The sequence below is a fragment of the Eurosta solidaginis genome, chromosome 5 (assembly GCF_040869045.1).
Source record: "Eurosta solidaginis isolate ZX-2024a chromosome 5, ASM4086904v1, whole genome shotgun sequence".
In the NCBI taxonomy this organism is placed as follows: Eukaryota; Metazoa; Arthropoda; class Insecta; order Diptera; family Tephritidae; genus Eurosta; species Eurosta solidaginis.
Window position 1 is genome coordinate 194,278 of NC_090323.1, and position 19,080 is coordinate 213,357.

Below are 19,080 nucleotides of genomic sequence, written 5' to 3' on the forward strand. Positions count from 1 at the left end.
ATAACCACGCCCACTTTTTATATATATAACATTTTGGAAAGCACAAAAGCCTGATTATTTAGTAAATAATACACCTAGAATGTTGATAAAAATTTGAAAAAAAAAATTAAAAAGGGGCGTGGCACCGCCCCCTTGTGATAAAATCAATTTTACAAATATTATCAATCATAAATCAAAAATCGTTAAACCTATCGTAGGTAACAAAATTCTGCAGAGAGGGTGCCTTAACTCTAAGGAATGCTTTGAAGAAAAAATAACGAAATTGGTTAAGGACCACGTCCACTTTTATATAAAAGATTTTTGAAAGGGTCGTGGACGAATAAAATAAGCCGTATCTTTGCAAAAAAGAGCTTTATATCAATGGTATTTCATTTCCCAAGTGGATTTATAACAATAAATAGGAAAAAGTTAAAATTAAAAAATGGGCGTGGCACCGCCCCTTTTATGACTAGAATTTTCTGTGTTTCGGGAGCCATAACTCGAAGAAAAAATAACAGATCATAATAAAACTTGGTACACAGATTTTCCCTATAGCAGGAAATATTTCTAGAAAAAATGGACACGATCGGTTAAAGAACACGCCCACTTTTATATAAAAGATTTTTAAAAGGGTCGTAGACGAAAATAATAAGCTATACCTTAGCGAAAAAGAGCTTTAATAGAATTTTACTTTTTAAATTGAATTAGAACATTAAATTGGAAAACACTAAAATTTTTGAAAATGGGTGTAGCACCGCCCCTTTTATGACTAAGCAATTTTATATTTTTCGGGTTTTCCGAACTTAGACACCTTTACTTGTCTGAATAAACTTCGTGGTTACGGGGCAGATAAATACTAAAGTTCACTTGAGAAAATGGCACTTAGTATTATAACCTTGTATTAAAGGTTTATAGGGATCTAGTAAGCTATTTCATATTTATGTATTTAGTATGCGGTCCATATTCCATATGAGTACATATGAGCACAGCAGTAAAAAAATTAGTTCCTCTTCCAATTTGAGTCGTTTCGAGAATCTTTTCATGGCAGAATCACCACGTGTTTGCCAAACCATCAATACAATTAGTAGTGTTAATTGACTTGATTAAGGCTATAAATATCCTTGTTTTATACGTGATATTTTTGATAATGCACGATGAACTATAAAGTAAAGCTTGGAAATTGTCGATAGTCGTTATTTGAATTCATATTCAGGTTAGAAGAAAACTGTTAGCAACTCACAAGGTACCAAAATAAAATATAGTGAAAAATATTCCTACACGTAAGTTCCCACCGACCCATGAGCATGTTAAAATGAATTCCATTTTTATTTGTATTTTGATGTTGTTTTGATAAATGTGCTTGTGAATTTCATAGGTTTTAACAAAAGTGTACTGATTTTTTAGGGCTGAAAAAGGCGAAAACGCTGAATTTCGGTGGAAAAAATCTAGAGTTGCTAAACTATGTATTTCTTGGTCATCAACAAATGTTTTCTAGGAACCCTGTAAATAAGATTGTACTATCGATGATTTATTTCTTTAAACACTATCGAAGACTATCAATAGTTTTTTTTTAAACTATCACAAATTACCGATAGTGTTGTAAATTGTTCATATGTTTGTACTTATTGCCCGTGAATACTCACGCACGCATACCTCAATCACGACAATTGCTTTAGAACGTGGAGTTATATGTATGTATTTGTGCATAAAACCACCAACATATTTATTCAAAACATGTTGACGTTTGCATAACATCTATATTCATATACCTCTGTACACGTACTCTTACACTCCTCTCTGAATTTTGAGAAGTGCGATCGACCGGTGTATTGTTGATATGGAGAATTCATGCACACCCAACCAACGTTTGTATGTATTCGTGAGCAGACGAAAAACAAGCTAGTGAAAATAATGCAAGATTTCAATAATCACTTTTCGAGTGTAAACAAACTAGTTTAAAAAAGAATCAAGTCACGTAACAATTTTTATACTCAGCGGAGTAAAGCTTTCAATTTTATCCGCATAACGGTAACTTGTAACGGCATAAACTAATCGAGATAAATATAGATTTCCTATATAAAAATAATCAGGGTGAAAAAGGAAATCACTAAGCCATGCCCGTCCGTCTGTCTGAGAACAAGATAACTTGAGTCAATTTTGAAATATCTTATTGGAATTTTGTATTTCAGTTCAATGGCGCTCATTTCCCATCATTATTTAAAATAAGCGAAGTAGGGCAATTTGTGAAAATCATCAAAAAAGGGACTTCGTGATACAGCCCACTTTTGACAAATTTCTAGAATTATTTTACATAAATCAAAAGCGGTTCAAGTTGTCGTCACAGACCTCGGTAAGCTACCTACCTTTACCCTAAGGAATGAAAAAGGGAAATTTGGACGAAATCGGTTAAAGACCACTCCTACTTCTATGCAAAAGAGTTATATAGGGATCTTAAACGAATAAATAAGATAATATATTTGTGAAAAGCAACTTTATATTAATGATATTTTACTATCTAAGTGTATTACATTAAGAAAATGAAAATACAAACAAGTTTTGGCAATGGGCATGGCACCACCCCATTTTTAAAGGTTTCAAAATACATAACTCGAAGACTAGCTGACGTACCTTGACAAATTCGATACATTTATTTTTCTTATACCCCTAAATATTCCCACCAAAAATGAACGAAAGTGTTACGGACCACGCCCTCTTTTATATAAAGATATTAAAAGGACCGCAGGATAATATATTAATGAAAAATATATTTATATGAATGCTTTTTTACTTCCAAAATGTCATTGAAGCAAGAAAATGGAAAAAAATTTAAATATATGAAAGTGAAAGTGGCACCGAACTTTGTTTACCAATCATCTTTTACGTTTCGTGAGCCATAACTGGATGAATAACTGACCTATCCGGAAAAAACTCGCTAAACTTGTTTCTTTTAAAATGATAAATATTTCTAATTAAAGTTGGCGAAATCGTTTAACAAGTATGCTCATTCTGTGTATTGTAACAAATTGACAAACTTCACAAATTGTCAACTGCTCGAGCCTTTTTAAATATTTTTAAGTGGTGTCATACCTTTTCTCTCTCCATCCATAAGTACAGAGTATTCACTGATCAGATCTCGAATTCTCATAACTATCTTAACAACCTCCTGAAGGTTTCTCAATCATCAGTAAAAATAAAAAGTAAAGTGGCTTTGTTTTTCTAAATGGAGTTACTGGTTTTTGCAAATGCTTAAAATAAGAGTTAAATAACGTATTTTGTTTTTTTGCAAATGCTTAAAATAAGAGTTAAATAACGTATTTTTACTGAAAGTTACTAAATTTTATAGATATACATATTGCTTCAAAAGTGCTCAATTTGCACCTAAGAACTAAAAATTGGCCGTAAAGTGGTGTGTGGAATTTGAGAGGCTTTCAAATTGAATATTAAAATACTCTAGTTAGATCGATGACTTATACTCGGTTTTTCAGTACGAGTTTAAAGTCCAGTTAAAGTTGACTAGAGTTTAACCATCCCACCTCGGCCGCTTAAGCTGAGATGAGCCTCAAAATATTATGTTATCGAACAAAGTGGAAAGGTTAAACTCTAGTCAAATTTAAACTCGCACTGAAAAACCAGGCATTAAGGTCATTCGCTAAATACAATCGCAATACTTGCCAAACCTCATTTAAAATGTTATCACTTGCCATAGTTAAATTACCTCTTTTCGTAATTTCAACTAGAATACTTTTAGCCCGAAATTTGGCACTTCATGCTTCGTAGGACATAACCATTTGCTTTTGAATACGGAGAAATACTGAGATTCGAGACTTCAGATTCGTACTAATTTTGATGGTCTTAACAACTAGTTGGTTTTACTGCAGGGAATACAGTAAAAGAAAACAAAACGATACTGATATATCAAGAGAAGACTGGAGAGCAATCACGTTGGGCTTTATGCTCTCAAACATAAGCGCTCTCTATATAGTAGTGCGTAATCATCAGGGTCGCCACTTTTTAACTCTACTCAAACATTTAGCCGCGGACTTTCATACCACTAAACCAATTGGAACTGAAAGCAAACAAGATCCAACGTAAACGCTGCTTTTCATTTCATTGACATAGAGTGCTTCATAACGAACGGGTCGTAGTATTATTAACACGGTGGAGTAGCGAATATATTTTCAGTGCTTTTTTTTTTTTTTTGTTTACACGCACAGTACTAAAAAAATTCATCGAATGGCAGTGAAATTTGTTTTAAACAAAAAGTATTTACACACTTGAAAACAAACGTTAAAAATAAATTTTTACATCTGATTATATATTGGTGTAGTCTTACTCATAGGTACATATACAATTACATACAAATGTATTTACACTTGTTACTAAATATATCAGTGTAATTCATTAATCCAGTGTTGTGAGAAATCATAAATATGATGAAAAAAATTCTTACTTCAAGAGAAAGAATACCTTTTTGGATAATTAGTGATAATGCAAATAAAAAATTATAAATAAAAAATCAAACAAATGCTCCTTAAAATATCGAAATAATAAAATCAAACAAGTGTTCCTTAAAATATCGTCATAATGAAAATGGTTATGTCTGCTGACAGTTCTAACTGGCATATCCGCAGTGAAAGTTTAAGTGCTCGTTTATCCTCTTTATCATCTGACCGTTTACCATCATCTCCTCGAAACGAAAATGAATGTCAGTTCGCTCAAAATTGCGAACAAATTAGTAGCCCGCCTTGTCCAGAAATATCTCACCGTGGGTTTGAACATCATATCAATTTTGGATTAAATCAACCCCATTCAACAGCCGTACAATTTTCACCCACTTCCAGTACAACATCCAGTTCTCAAAATAGAGTTGGACAGTCACACTTAGAGAATGCGTTAAAGTTACCACCAAACACCAGCGCATCCACCTATTATCAACAAACAAAGACATTAGCGAAATCATCTCAAGCTACATTCTTTGGCACTTATCAAGCAGATCACAGCTCCAAATGCGAGCAACCTCACATGGAACCAAATAACAGTTTGACTGACTACGTTAAGATATCTCAGCCGCCGCCTTTGAAGAAGCTGACCAGCGAAGAATTTGTATCCAGTGTTTGCGAAGATGTCCTTGATTATGGTCAACAGAAATCAGAAAAATGTATAAATAACTTATGTACATCACCTGTTATTAGTACTGGCATAAAAAATGACGGCAATAACTCATATTTTTCTTGTACTACAACCTTTCCATCTACTTCGGCTGATACAACTTGCAAAATGCCTCACAGTAATGTTATATATATAAATAAAACAACATGTAATATAAGTAATAAAACATTAGTTGTTCAAGCACAACATCTTAAACAGAACTTTGAACAAAATTCGTTTAACGAGTCATATTCGTCCGAAAATTATGACGCGGTGGCAAGTACATCAGATCTGCCATCATCTCATGCACGCACTAATGATTATGAACAAAATACTTGCTTTCCGCAACATATAATCAATGGTCAACTATATCAACAAGATTCTAGGCCTCAAACTCCAGAATATATTAAATCATACCCAGTTATGGATACTACGGTAGCAAGCTCAGTAAAAGGAGAACCAGAATTGAATATTGGTAAATATTATTTAATACAATACACCATTTTAATAGATATTTTTTCATTTTTTGAATTAAAAAAGTTTTCAGTTCCGAGAATCCGCCTAGTTTACGAATCATGCATTATTTTATAAAATCAGTCCAAATAAAAGAAAAACCCAGGCATTTAATTTTGGTAATGTCAAAATAAAAGTTCGGGCCTATTATTAAAGCGATGTATATAATTTTTCAGTAATATGTGGGTTCTATGAGAGTTTGGTTATGCATATTTTATCTATTGGCGTTTTCTTTCCTGAAACTAATGTCACCAAGTTAATTCTTCTCAGCTCTCCTGTTAGTTTGTGTATTATTTTCGCAAAATATTTTCCATTACATAGCGCTGGGTAACCTAGTTCAAAAGCTAGAATTTAAGAGTGGGTAACATTTTTTCCATAAAAGAAAACGCCATATGAGAATTTTTTAGTTTTATTTACATCAATTTTGAAACGAAGAGATAGAAGAGACGATTGGCATACAATTTCTTTAATTCGAATGACTCGTTCCTGTGTTATGCGGCCGGACTTTTATTCTTACCTTAAAGCCCAAAACATATGTAAGTGCAAAATTGCTGTGCAGCGAGATTTTAAACAAACTGGTTTACTCTACGCAAAACACGTGCCGCTGCATGCTAAGCAGCGCGCTGCATGACCTGTACAATCACAATTTGCTGCATAGAATCAGAGTTTGGTAACAAAAAACCCAAACAATCACGAACAAGCACAAAACAAGATGCCAAATAAACAAATATTTTTCCGTCATTTCAGCTGTTTTACTCATTTAAACTCAAAAAAGTATATTCAAAACTATTTTTTTTATTATTAAATTGGTTTTGGATTGAAGAATTAAAAATTTAGTGCGTTTGAAAATTATTTTATATTCTTTATAAAAAGTTGCTGCATAGAACTGCCAGATAAATATAACTACACGAACGTCTACAAAGCAATCAAACAGCAGCAAAACTAGCAGCGCTGCAGGAAAAACAGCTGCACATGTAATTTGGGCATTAGAAAAATAATAATTTTTAACTCCGAACTTAAAAGTAAAGGCCCGGATTTAATAATTTCTTTAAATGATTATGTTTGGACATTCGTAGACAAGAAGACTACTTATGATTTTACAATTTCATAATAAAATAAACACATAGTAAGGACGGAACTGTCTTCGCCTTTGCCAATGAAACTAATATGAGTTTTGAACATTTGAAGAATTAAGATGGCCAAAGAGAGCAGCATTTATAGACATTCCTAAGTTAGAAATTCTAACCAATTTGGCAATATGAATGGCAGGTTCCTATAAGCTAGGTGTGGAATTGGGTTTGGTTGAATAGTTAAGCGGCCGTACTTAATCCCTACTTATGGTACCTTGATTGAACTTTTACTAAAATAGCAGAAAAGCAGGCTAAAGTTGCAGACATTGGTGCTTTATCGGTAACCGTAATCTTATAACAGCTGATTCGACCAACCTTATGGGAATCAATGCAATCGATTATTGGTGCCGCTAAGGTCGTAACCGTATCATAGCCAACCAATTGGTTTTTGGTTTACCGTCGTAACGATAAATAGCTGATTACGTTAGGGATACGACTACAGCGATACGACAAACGGCACATGACCCCGCTTTAATGTTGCCATCAATGCAAAGGCTGACTCGTGTGACTTCAAGACTTGAAAAAAGAAAGGCAACAAAAGTATTGGATTTGTGGCAGAGAAGAACTTTGCTTCTAAATACTTCTTTTATGAGAGCTCGAAAAACACATATGTATGATCGATAACTTCAAAATTGACATACATCAGTTATGGAACCCTATAAACATAATGCCAGTTTTGCCCGGGATCGATTAAGAATTAAAATTTTGAGATCTAAATTGTATTAAAATTTGAATACAATCGCTTAAGAACCTCACATGGTTAAGGTGCTTTGAATATTCCCTCGTTAAAGCACTTGTGTCCAAGCGGCTATTAAAAGCCACAGACCCAGGAAAGAAAAAAAAGCGGTGTCGCGGAGTTGGTCTAGTACTGGAATGCAAGCACCTTCTAGTACTAGACCAACTCCGTTGCACCGATCCGCATAGCCCCCTAAGTTTTCGAGGAGTGTTTTTTCGGTTACTTACGCTTACAACAACAGCAACAATCGGTTAAGAAGTTGCACAGGATAAGCAGTTTGTATAAATAAAGGCAACATACATGAAGGCACACAAGCCTTACTTAAATGCAAAATTTTCATTCAAATGATGTTAGATTCCCCTAAAAAATAACTCAAATTTTTTTTGTATAAAAGGCAGCATAACTAAAATTTGTTCATAAATACAGATTGCCGAAGGGAAAAATTTAGATGGAATCAAGTTATTTAATTATAGATTACGGGTGAAAGACGAAAATAAAGTAATCTCCTTATATGTAAACCTAGTCTAAGGGCTTCATTCTGTATTGCGAACGATAGGTCAAACGAACGGTTTGCCTCCGAACGATTTCTTCCAGCAATGGTATTCTCTATCATTTTCGTTCATTAAGTTTCTTACTTTATGTCAATAAGGAAGGCGAAAGCAACTGTCAAATGATATGCTGCCATCGTTCATCTCTTAGGCTAAACGAACGTTCGTTTCGTAATAGAAAATAAGGCTCTAAGACTATGAAGGCAAAATTAAAAAAAGTTTCTAGGATGTCAGATTTTGCGATGTTTACGTCTATCAAAAAAGAAAAAACGCCAATTTCGTACTATCTATTAAAAAAATTTCTAGTTCTCTATATGAGCGAAAATGATGCTCACCTAACTTATTTCATCCCTATTTGAGGATTTAAGTGGGAAACAGAGCACAATATAGAGTAGCATAGTGAAATGTTGCAACAAAATTCAATAAAAAATAATTACTTTGTCTTTATTTGTATAGGCATGATATTAAAGCTTATTAAGTTTCAGATCATATCGGTACAAACAATTTATAAAACTGTTCACAAATAGCGCAGTTAGAGAAAATTTGGCAAATTATTTTAGCTACACTTGGTAAAGTAGACATCTCTAAAGTATCGATACTTTGCCCAGTACTTGGTAAAAAGCACCGAGTACAAAATACTGGAGTATTTTATTCAAAAAGTATCGATAATATTCACTCAGTTCTCCTATCGTTCTATCACTAAAGGCCGCGGCACACTGAAATTTTTCATATAGATGCGTTTAACACAAGATTATGCATTCCAGAAATATCCCCACAATCGACGAAGATGTTTCGTTTATAAATATGAAGGAATTAAAGACTTGGTATTTGAAGTGTATTTCGCCTTGCCCATTCTCATACCAAATTTCGTGGGGCACTGTTATAAACATTCTCCCTATACAAGAAAAATACTTGCTAACATATTTTGTGTCGTATTCATTTGTATATGTAACTATTGTAGTTTTTAATTGCGAAAAATGGTAGAAAAGTTGCCAACGAGTGGTAAAAAAAAAAATGTCACTTGCAAAGTGTGCCAGCACCCTAAGCCAAAGCAAATGTCAAAGTCTTCTTCTTATGCTTTGCTTGCAACAAAATTTGCAAGTTGGCTACTTTTTCATGTCAGATGGCGCTCAATCTACCGTTCTCCATAAAAATGCGTGCAATCTACTTATAATGCATTAGATTGAGTTAAACGGGTCTCTATGAAAAATTGCTTATGTGAGGGGGCTTTAAGGATGTATCACTAAAATTCTTTAAAGGCCTGTCACACAAGATTTTTGCAAGTTGGCTACTTTTTCATGTCAGATGGCGCTCAATCTACCGTTCTCCATAAAAATACGTGCAATCTACTCATAATGCATAAGATTGAGTTAAACGGGTCTCTATGAAAAAACAAATAGTGACAAATAGCGCATCACCAGCGCCATCTGACATCCAAAAGTAGCTAACTTTCAACTTTTATGGCAAACAAACCCTTAAATAAGAATTTGACATTTACTTTGGCTATTTGTGCTTCACACTTTACAAGTGAAATTATTTTCTTCTATTTAATAGAAATTAGTATTAAGAACTTGAAAGTTGAATTTTGTATTCTATATTAAATTTAAGTAGTTAATTGACCACTAATATAAGATATTACTTATTTGTACGTGCAAATAATTCATGGTGCGTACTTATATGTAAAAGGTACATATTTAAATAAATTCAAAATTCAACTTTCAAGTTCTTAAGACTAATTTATATTAAATAGAAGGGTTGGTTGTTGGCGACTGCGACAGTCGCTCAAACATATAGTATAGTGGAAATATTTTTAACAGTGCTTCGTGTGGTTTTCTTTTATATTTACAAATCAACATCTTGTTACGAGATTGTGTTCGCTTTTTCATCAAAACTATTGGATATGAGAAATTTGATTGTGACGCGGCCATAAAACCTAAAAAAATTCATAATAGAAATATTGGCGAATTGTCATAGTGAACACAAAATAGGTTTTAAATATAGTTGCAGCTTTCTGAGATATTTTTCTATGAGCTATCTGTCAAAAAAGCTGCAACCAAATAAACCTAATTTGTTTTGTATATGACTATGTGTCGTATTCATTTGTATATGTATTGCAGTTTTTAATTGCGAAAAATGTTAGAAAAGTTGCCAACGAGTGGGAAAACAATTTCACTTGCAAAGTGTGCCAGCACCCTTAGCCAAAGCAAATGTCAAATTCTTCTTCTTATGCTTTGCTTGCAACAAAATTTGCAAGTTGGCTACTTTTTCATGTCAGATGGCGCCAGTGTCGCTCAATCTACAATTCTCCATAAAAATACATACAATCTACTCATAATGCAAAAGATTGAGTTAAACGGCTCTATATGAAAAATTGCTTATGTGACGGAGCTTTGACGATGGTATCACTAAAATTCTTTAAAGGCCTGTCACATAAGATTTTAGATGCAACATCTTGCGCTGATAGATAAGTAGATTGCATGAATTTGCATGGGGAGCGACAAATAACGCAACACCAGCGCAATCTGGCATCCAAAAGTAGCTAACTTTCAACTTTTGTGGCAAACAAAGCCTTAAATAAGAATTTGGCATTTATTTTGGCTATGTGTGCCTACACACTTTACAAGTGAAATTATTTTTTCCCACTCGTATGTACTTTTCTAACATTTTTCACAATCAAAAACCACGTTTTAACAAATGAGTAGCATAATAGTTATTTTTCTAATATAGTGGAAATATTTTTAACAGTGCTTCGTCTGGAGTTCTTTTATATTTACAAATCAACATCTTGTTACGAGATTGTGTTCGGTTTTTCATCAAAACTCATGGATATGATTAATTTCATTGTGACGCAGCCATAAAACCTAAAAAAAATTCGTAATAGAAATATTGGCGCATTGTCATAGTGAACATAAAATAGCTATCTGTCAAAAAAGCTGCAACCAAATATTAAACCTAATTTATTTTGTATATGACTGCGCCATAAAGTTTATATTTTAAATAAATTAATTCAACTACATATCTGCATGAACTGCCAATGCCCCTTTGTAAAGCAATGCTAACAGTGTACTATCCATCCAGCCGTTCATTGAACTATTCATACAGTAAGTCGCACGACGAGTTCATTGCTTTCCTTTTTACAAGTCTTTTGCGGTCATACTGTAACTAGGAGAGGCAGAGAGAAAATATGCACTTGAATTACACACACACTACATTATAAGCAGAGTAGTTGCTGGGTTGACTGGAAAAGCAAAGCAGTGTCAAACACTTTCCATATTTTAACAACGTTTCTTTTGGATCTATTTAACTTTTTCGAACCCTCAATAATATACTTTCAATTGAAAGTTAAACTTGCCAAAGCTTCACCAGCCTTTCAGCTACTCAAGCCAACAACTGCGAGGCATTTATGACGGACTTACATAAAAGACTGAATTCCGTTGCTTCGCCTGGCAGATGAATTCAATGAATGCCCACACCTTAATCTACCTACAAAAATTTTGTGGAATGTAAAGCGAGGCTAAAGCTAAGATATTCTTAACTTAAGGCGCAGTCAAAGAGTCAAAGCGAAGCAACGAGTCAAGAGTCCTATGTAAATCATTAAGTGTTCGTTTCAAATAGACAGTGGTGGATCTACTTCGCTTTTTCAAGTCTTCAAAAATTCATCCATATTAGAGCTGCAAAAGCATCGATATAAATATCGATACACCGAGTTGAACCTAGTAGTGGTGCGATTATCGATGGTTTTTTTCTAAATATCGAGTACTGTATTCCCATTTCTTATTCCTTTTTCTAGAATTACCAGCGTCTTAAACTTTGGTAAGACAAATAAAACATGTCAGATTTGTGTTTATTGTAGATGAATACCTAACAAGTTGGTGGCTCTGAATATTGAAAAATTCTAACAAAAGTTCAATGTGAAAAGTACGTTACTTTTTTCATATTATATACACATATATACATGTATTCGTATATGTATCCATTTTGACAAAATCAGTAATACTTTTGCAATATGCCACTATTGCAAAAAATGTTATAAAACTAGTGGTAATACGTCCAATTTGTTTCACCATCTAGAACGATCGCATACAACTGCAAATTTGAATTCACATAGCTCGCCAAATAAAATAAATTTTTATATGAAAAAAACATGAAGATCCATCATCACGTAAAAAGGCTCTTGACAGCACCCTACTAGGGTTTAGTCACCGCAGACATTCGACCTTTTCCCATAGTGGATGACAAAGGGTGTTGTAACTTTGTATATACCCTCGATTCGCTGTATAAGCTACAATCGCGGACAAATTTGCAGAATGTTTTATGATAGTTTGGAAGTTATGAAGACAATATTAAATATATATATACACATGTACATATTGTATTTACATAAATGTTTTATATATACTTGATATTGCTTTTAAATTGAGTAAGCGATTTTCACTATAAAAAAATTCGATATATATCTCGATATATCGATACCCTCCTTAATATCGAAAATCTCTCCCTTAAATATCGAAAATATCAGGTAAGCCGAATATTTATACTTTTGCAGCTCTAATCCATATATCAGGGTAAACAAAGAACTTCTATAACTTTTGAGGTATCTTGATGAAATTTGTTTTGTAGGATAACCACACCCACTTTAAATATATATTCAGAAACTAAAACACCTAAAATAACCAAATTTTTTTTAAAAGAGGTGCGGTACCGCCCGCTTCTAAGAAAAACAATTTCACAAATAGCATAGGTCTTTAATTAATAATTGTTTAAGTTATCATCACAAACCTCGGGAAGCAGATTATTACTATAAAAGGAAATGTGCCGGAGTAAGATTAACGAATTTAGTTATAGACCACGCCCACCTATATAGAAAAGATTTTCAAAAGGATCGTAGACAAATTTAATAGGCAATATATTTACGAAAATTTATTTGATATCAATGCTATTTTCTTTGAAAGTATCAGTGGAAAAAACAAATTGGAAGTATTAAACCTTTCGAAATAAGGTGGGTCATCACCCATTCATTTACTTTTCGGGAGCCGCAACTCCTAGAGGAGTTACTGTAATGTATGAGAAGGAGAAATGATGTATAGAATAGAAATGGGATAGGGAGATAAAATAGGAAGCGAGTCTTACTTTTCAAAAGTAGGCAAACCAATTTTCGGGCAGGCCAAAGTCTGGCCTTACATGTTTTAGTTAGCACTTTTCAACTGATTTATAACATGATCAAATGATATAAATTGTATATGGCGCGAGTTTTTGGTGGGTAACTTAAATATGTAAGTGTAATGAATCAAAGGTATATGTATATTTGAAGTTTCATCTTTACCCAAACTTCTGTCTCCTTACTATCACATTTATGGCGTACATCTTTACACTGTTTCCATATTCGTATAACGTTTTTCATTGTCATCGATGGGAGGTGAATGAACATTATCATGGGAGAAAGTGTTTACAGTCATGGCTTCATTGACATGTAATTGCTGATATTTGTTTCATTCATTCCCTTTCCCTAGCAAGTAAATAATAATTTTTGCTCAACACGTTGGCTGCCAGTATAAAACAAAAAACTCATACTTCAAATGCCATCACAGCAGCTATGCTGTGGCAGCTAGCCATTTAAAGCCAATGCCATGCCGCCTGTTTTGACTACGAAGTGACAAATAAAACGGCAAAAAAGTAAAAACTATAATTGTCCATCGGTGTTTAGGCCACCAGCCTAAATATTCCCACCACCCTAATGCACACTTTTGGCAATATTATTATTTACCGGTAACGGCCCACCCCTGCCGAGCGCTAACTTCAAAGGGGAAAAACTCAACGAAAGTTAGCTATCGGCAGGTGGTGCGGACCTTTTTTCGTTTTAAACTCCTTCTTTTTTTGAACGTTCGAGCGTCAGCAGCTATCTCACAGGTGAGTTTCCTAACCATTTTCGAGTTATAATTTTCACAATTGTAAATCTTAAACTTTAAATTGTGTTTTAAATTGTGAATTGCCAAGTGAATTTATTTTGTATAATTTAACTCCTTGCCATTGTCACTTAATTTTTAATTTTCTATTTGCAATTAATCACTTGCATAAATTTGAATGTGCCAAGTGCATTTTGTATTTCAATTAATTTCTTTCCAATTGCACGACTGCATATTAAATCGGAATCGCTATTTATCTTGTGAAGTAATTAACTTTCCTGACGAACAGGAAGTTTGTGAGTGTTTCACTTTCATAAACATATATTGTAGCTCGTCGCTAATTCCTTTATATATTTTCAATAAATTTATATTTTAGAAATAAACTTGTGATTACTATTTATTAATTCGGTATTTATTTGCGACGCACACGCCCGACTTCCCCGGGTCCACACTGCCCCGCAAAACAATCGTTATGGTGATTTTGACATTAAAACATCATTTGCCAACATCAAATTTTTTTCCGTTTGCCAACTGATCATTTTATAATACCAGAAAATGTGAAGCAGCGAGAAATAGTATAACGGTTTGGAAAATAACTGAACACAAATTTTGAGGTTAGGTTTTGACCACAATCCCTTATCCACTGCTACGTCGGTAATGTGGCATAGTGGAAACTCATTTGGTGTCAAAAATTACCAGTGGGTCAGTCCGATGCAGTTTTTAATGTCAGTTATTGTGAAATAACGAAACCAGCATTAGAGATGTCGAGGAGACCCGTTCAAAGATTTTAACTACCAAATGATGCGCATAAAAAGGCAGATTTTAATTTGTATAGCACGTGCTCAATTTTAACTGATTTCAAAACATTAAAGCAAGCTACATAAACACATTAATCATCATTTACCCACATACATACAAGGCAACGAAGAGATAACTCACACACAGATGTAGTCATCAGTCGAAGTAGTACTCACATATACACACGCATATGGCTATGCGAGAGGCTATAAACTACAAATACACACGCATATATCTGGTAAAGAAGTAGAAAATTCTAGAAGAAGCAACGTCTAGACATTTGGGCAGAGAGTATAAAAGCAGCACAAGTTGAGTAGTCAGTAATCAGTTTGATTTAAGCGCGCTATTGGTTGTGAAGTATAAGTGTTATTATGAAGTACTTTCCAAGTAGTCTAATAAAGACCATTTATTCAACAGTTTAGCGATTCGAACGTTAGCAGAAGGTTTGGAACAAGCGGAATTTCCCTAAATTCATTATAATATGTAGATTATGATATTGAGTAGGTATTAACTAAAAAATTATGTTTTTACTTCCTTTATATTAGTTTCGTTTGATGTTTTTCCGCCGATTTCCATACAAAATTGGAGACCCTTGCAATCCATTTATGAGTAACTTCCCGGAGAGCTAGAGTCTTCAAACTTGAAACACATATAGGAACCCGGTGATAAATTAACGTGAGAGATAAAAGCTTTGCTAGGTGGTCCAGGGGTCCGAACTTGTAAATCTTACTTTCGAGTTTTAAGGAACTTCCCGATAACACAGTGACCTGGAACTTTAAACATAGGTTGTAATATTTAGGATAAAAGTGTTTTCTAGATAAGACAGGGATTGAGATATTTAGAAAGTCCATTGACAAAATGTGATTTACAGCATAAACGTAACTATTTATAAGGTTGTTAGGACAAAAGAGTTTTCTAGATGTGACCAGAGTCGAGATATTTAGAGGTATTAAAATGTCCATATAAAATTCTGGAATCTTGCGATCGATTTTTAAGTAACTACTCTCCGAGCTACAACATGAAACCTTACACATAATTCATGTCACCTTGACAATGCAACAAAAGGAGAAAATAAAAAGAAGATACTTCCTTTATATAAATGGACCAAAAGAAACGATCAAAAATATCTCTTTAAACAAAGACATCATCTTATTGAGCTTTGATATTCAAATTTCAACAAAACCACTGTAAAAATGTTTATAAGGGCCAAAAATATAAAGGTGGAGGCAATAAATAGGCTTTCGATATAATGTTTACCCAAGCCCGGCAATGTGCGCTCCTCCTTTATATTTTTGTTCCTCATAAAAAAAATGTTACCGTGATTTTGTTAAAATTTTAATATCAAAGTTCAACAAGATTATGTGTTTGTTTAATGAGACTTTTTGTTTCTTTCAATCTATTTATATAAAGGAAGTACTTAAAAAAATTTTATTTTCTTTTTGTTTGAGTTATGATACTGTTGAAGTAAATGAGCGATACGATGTATTATATTTACCTTATTGAAACACATCTACATAGACATTTGGATGACTTTGTTAACAACAAACTACTTAAAAGATATAAGAAATATCCTCGAGTGTTCGTTTAACTTCGGTTGACCTTAAGAAGGTTTGTGAACTTGCGAAGGTCTTAAAATAAAGGAAATTAAAATGAAATAAAATACCGGTACTTGCTTAAATATACGTCATAATGTGCTTTTGGCTATAAAGCAATTGTTTTCGTATATCGCTGAATACTGAAATGTTGACTGTGTGTACATTGTATGTATGTGATAGAAAAGGATAGGATGATGGGAGAGCCAATTTAATTGTAGTGATAAAAGAGTAGGAAAAGTAATAGAAGGAACGAGGGTAATAGTTTGAGGAAAAGTAGGAAAAAAATGTTGACAAGAAGAGTAAGAATAACATTAGAACAATATAACTAATAGTCAGAGTGAGACTAAGATAGGAGAGAGCTGGAAGAGTAAAGGGAAAAGGCAGAAAATTGACAAAGAAATCAAGAAGATAGAGAAACAAAGGGTCGATTAAGGTAAAATGGAATGACGCAGAGTGGTGAAAAAATAGGAGAGGAAGAAGAGAAGAGATTAAGCGGCTGTGTAGCGCAACCATTAAAAGGGTTATCAGTGCAACTGTAAACTTCATTAGCCCGTGGCGAGTCATGTTTTTTTTATCAAGCGATGCTCTGCCGACCCCAAGTTTCCCATGGAAGGGTGGGATTGGATGACCTAGAACGTTCAACGTGGTCATATGAAATTATTACCGAAATGGTCAGTCCAATATTTTAATGATGGTAGGTGGATAGATAAAGAGAAAGTTCGCATATTTCAGAAAGCATGCATGTAGTATTTTTTATGACACGAAAAAAAATTAATGTTTACGAAAAAATGGACAAACAACATTTAAAGTTACGAGGGCGAGTATTTTCAAACGCGACCCCATTCTTTAATAATGAATTTACCTGTCGACCAACAGTTTGGCATCGACAACTTAAAAATCATTTTTAATTATTTTTTTGTGTTATCGAAAATAATCAACCTTTTATATTTATTTATCATAAAAATACATGATTCGCTTTTCTTACTCTACTTGCTTCATAAGCCTTATAGTCAGGTAAATATACTCAATGTGTTATGTTATTATAACGCCTTATGCAAGCTTAATTTTTTGTGAATTGGTCCATAAAACTTCATGTAAGATTGTTACATATATTCTACCTAATTCCTTATGTTGGATATATGTATATTAGCCGTTTTTTTTACATGTATATCTTCTACATCTGTGGGTGAGATTATCATCACTTAGACAATGTTTAGGAGATACATCCAGGGGCAATTATTAAAGACTGGCGGCAGTGATAAAATAAATAAATTAACACGCAACTCTGTTGATCATAGTGTATAACCTATAGCTGAATCGGTTGCAATGAATCGTGGACATATATACTTTTCGGTCATAAAAATGGAGAATAGTGTAGAGATAAAATAGTGAGACATATTTCAGTTGCAACTGAGTATAATGCATACTGAAATTTAGCAGTGTTAATTTTCTGTGCAACAATTTCGCAAGTGTAGATAAGTTGGTCACTTACCAGTCTATATAAAGCTTAAGTGCATATGTATATAAGTTTAAAAAAAAACACAGCTATTATATGGGCTCTAAAACTCTCTCAGATAAATCTTGGCAATCATGCATGAAAATGGGCATCAGCGGGTGAGATCAGCTCAAGTCCCGGAGTTCAAGCATAAGCTTCACCTTAGTCTCAAAAAGATATTTGTTGTGGCTCGGCCCTAAATTAAGCGCAAAAATTAACCTGTTGCGTGTTTTTTTTTTTTCAATATATGGAGACGAAATTTTAATATCCTTTCTAGGAAGAAGAAAGATCCGAGACAGATGCTACCATTCTCTGATTAATTAACCAAAAGAAAAGGATTTTGAATGGAATCTATATGTGTTTTCTCAACGTCTGTCGTCTTGATTATCAGTTACCATAAGGTAGTATTTTGAAGTTTGAATCGTATTTGAAATGCACAATAAATTTTGTATTGAAATGCCTTCGTTAATTCCTTTAATTAAATACTAGCCGCGTTTTTTTTACACGTATCTACGTCTACGTTTGCGGGTAAAAAAAAAACGCTTATCCTCACTTAGATAATGTTTAGTAGACCCATCTAGCGGCAGTTGTTAAGTAACTACCGAAAAGCGGAGACACACACCTTTGTTGGCCATAGTGTATAACCTATAGCTGAATCGGTTGCGATGAATAGTGGAAACACACCATTTGGAGAGGTAATACATAGAGGTAGTGTAGAGGTGAAACATAGACACATATTTCAGTTGCATCTGAGTATAATGCGTATTGGAATTTAGGAGTACTAATTTTCTGCACATAAATTTCAGAAGTGTAAATAAAGTTTAACGCTTTGCAGTCCATATAAATTTTAAGCGTTCCTTCAGATTTAATAGATGTAAAAAAAAAACACAGCTACTATATACGTACTGTTATTTATAAACTATTTAAAAAGTGTTTTAACTCTCTCTTCTCATTTCATATGTATATGAATTCCATCATTTGAATCGAACTGAGCTGAAGAAATACAGTCTCAGCAAAATATGAGCTCAAACTAGCTTAGGCCTAATTGCAGAACGGCAAATTATTTAGCTCAGAGTTAGTTTAAAATAAGTATAGTTTAAAACAAGTAAGGAAGTCTAAGTTCGGGTAAAATCGAACATTACATACCCAGCTGTACACTTGAAGTACTGTTGTTGTTTGTTTTGTGTGCTTAATAGTGTTACAAGGCTGCGCAATAATACATATACATATAGTTC

At 33.5% G+C, this 19,080-nt stretch overlaps 1 protein-coding gene across 9 annotated transcripts in view; it reads left to right on the forward strand.

The window, feature by feature from the left end:
- Positions 1-19,080, forward strand: part of Eip75B (Ecdysone-induced protein 75B) — a 228,651-nt gene that overhangs the window by 103,695 nt on the left and 105,876 nt on the right. The window contains exon 1 of one of the 9 annotated variants that reach the window (XM_067786867.1): positions 4,046-5,602. The exons of the other annotated variants lie outside the window; for them this stretch is intronic. Within the exon in view, the coding sequence (XP_067642968.1) occupies positions 4,564-5,602 (1,039 nt within the window). The 5' untranslated portion in view covers positions 4,046-4,563. Of the gene's footprint in view, positions 1-4,045; positions 5,603-19,080 lie in introns of those variants that run through there. 9 annotated transcript variants of the gene reach the window in all.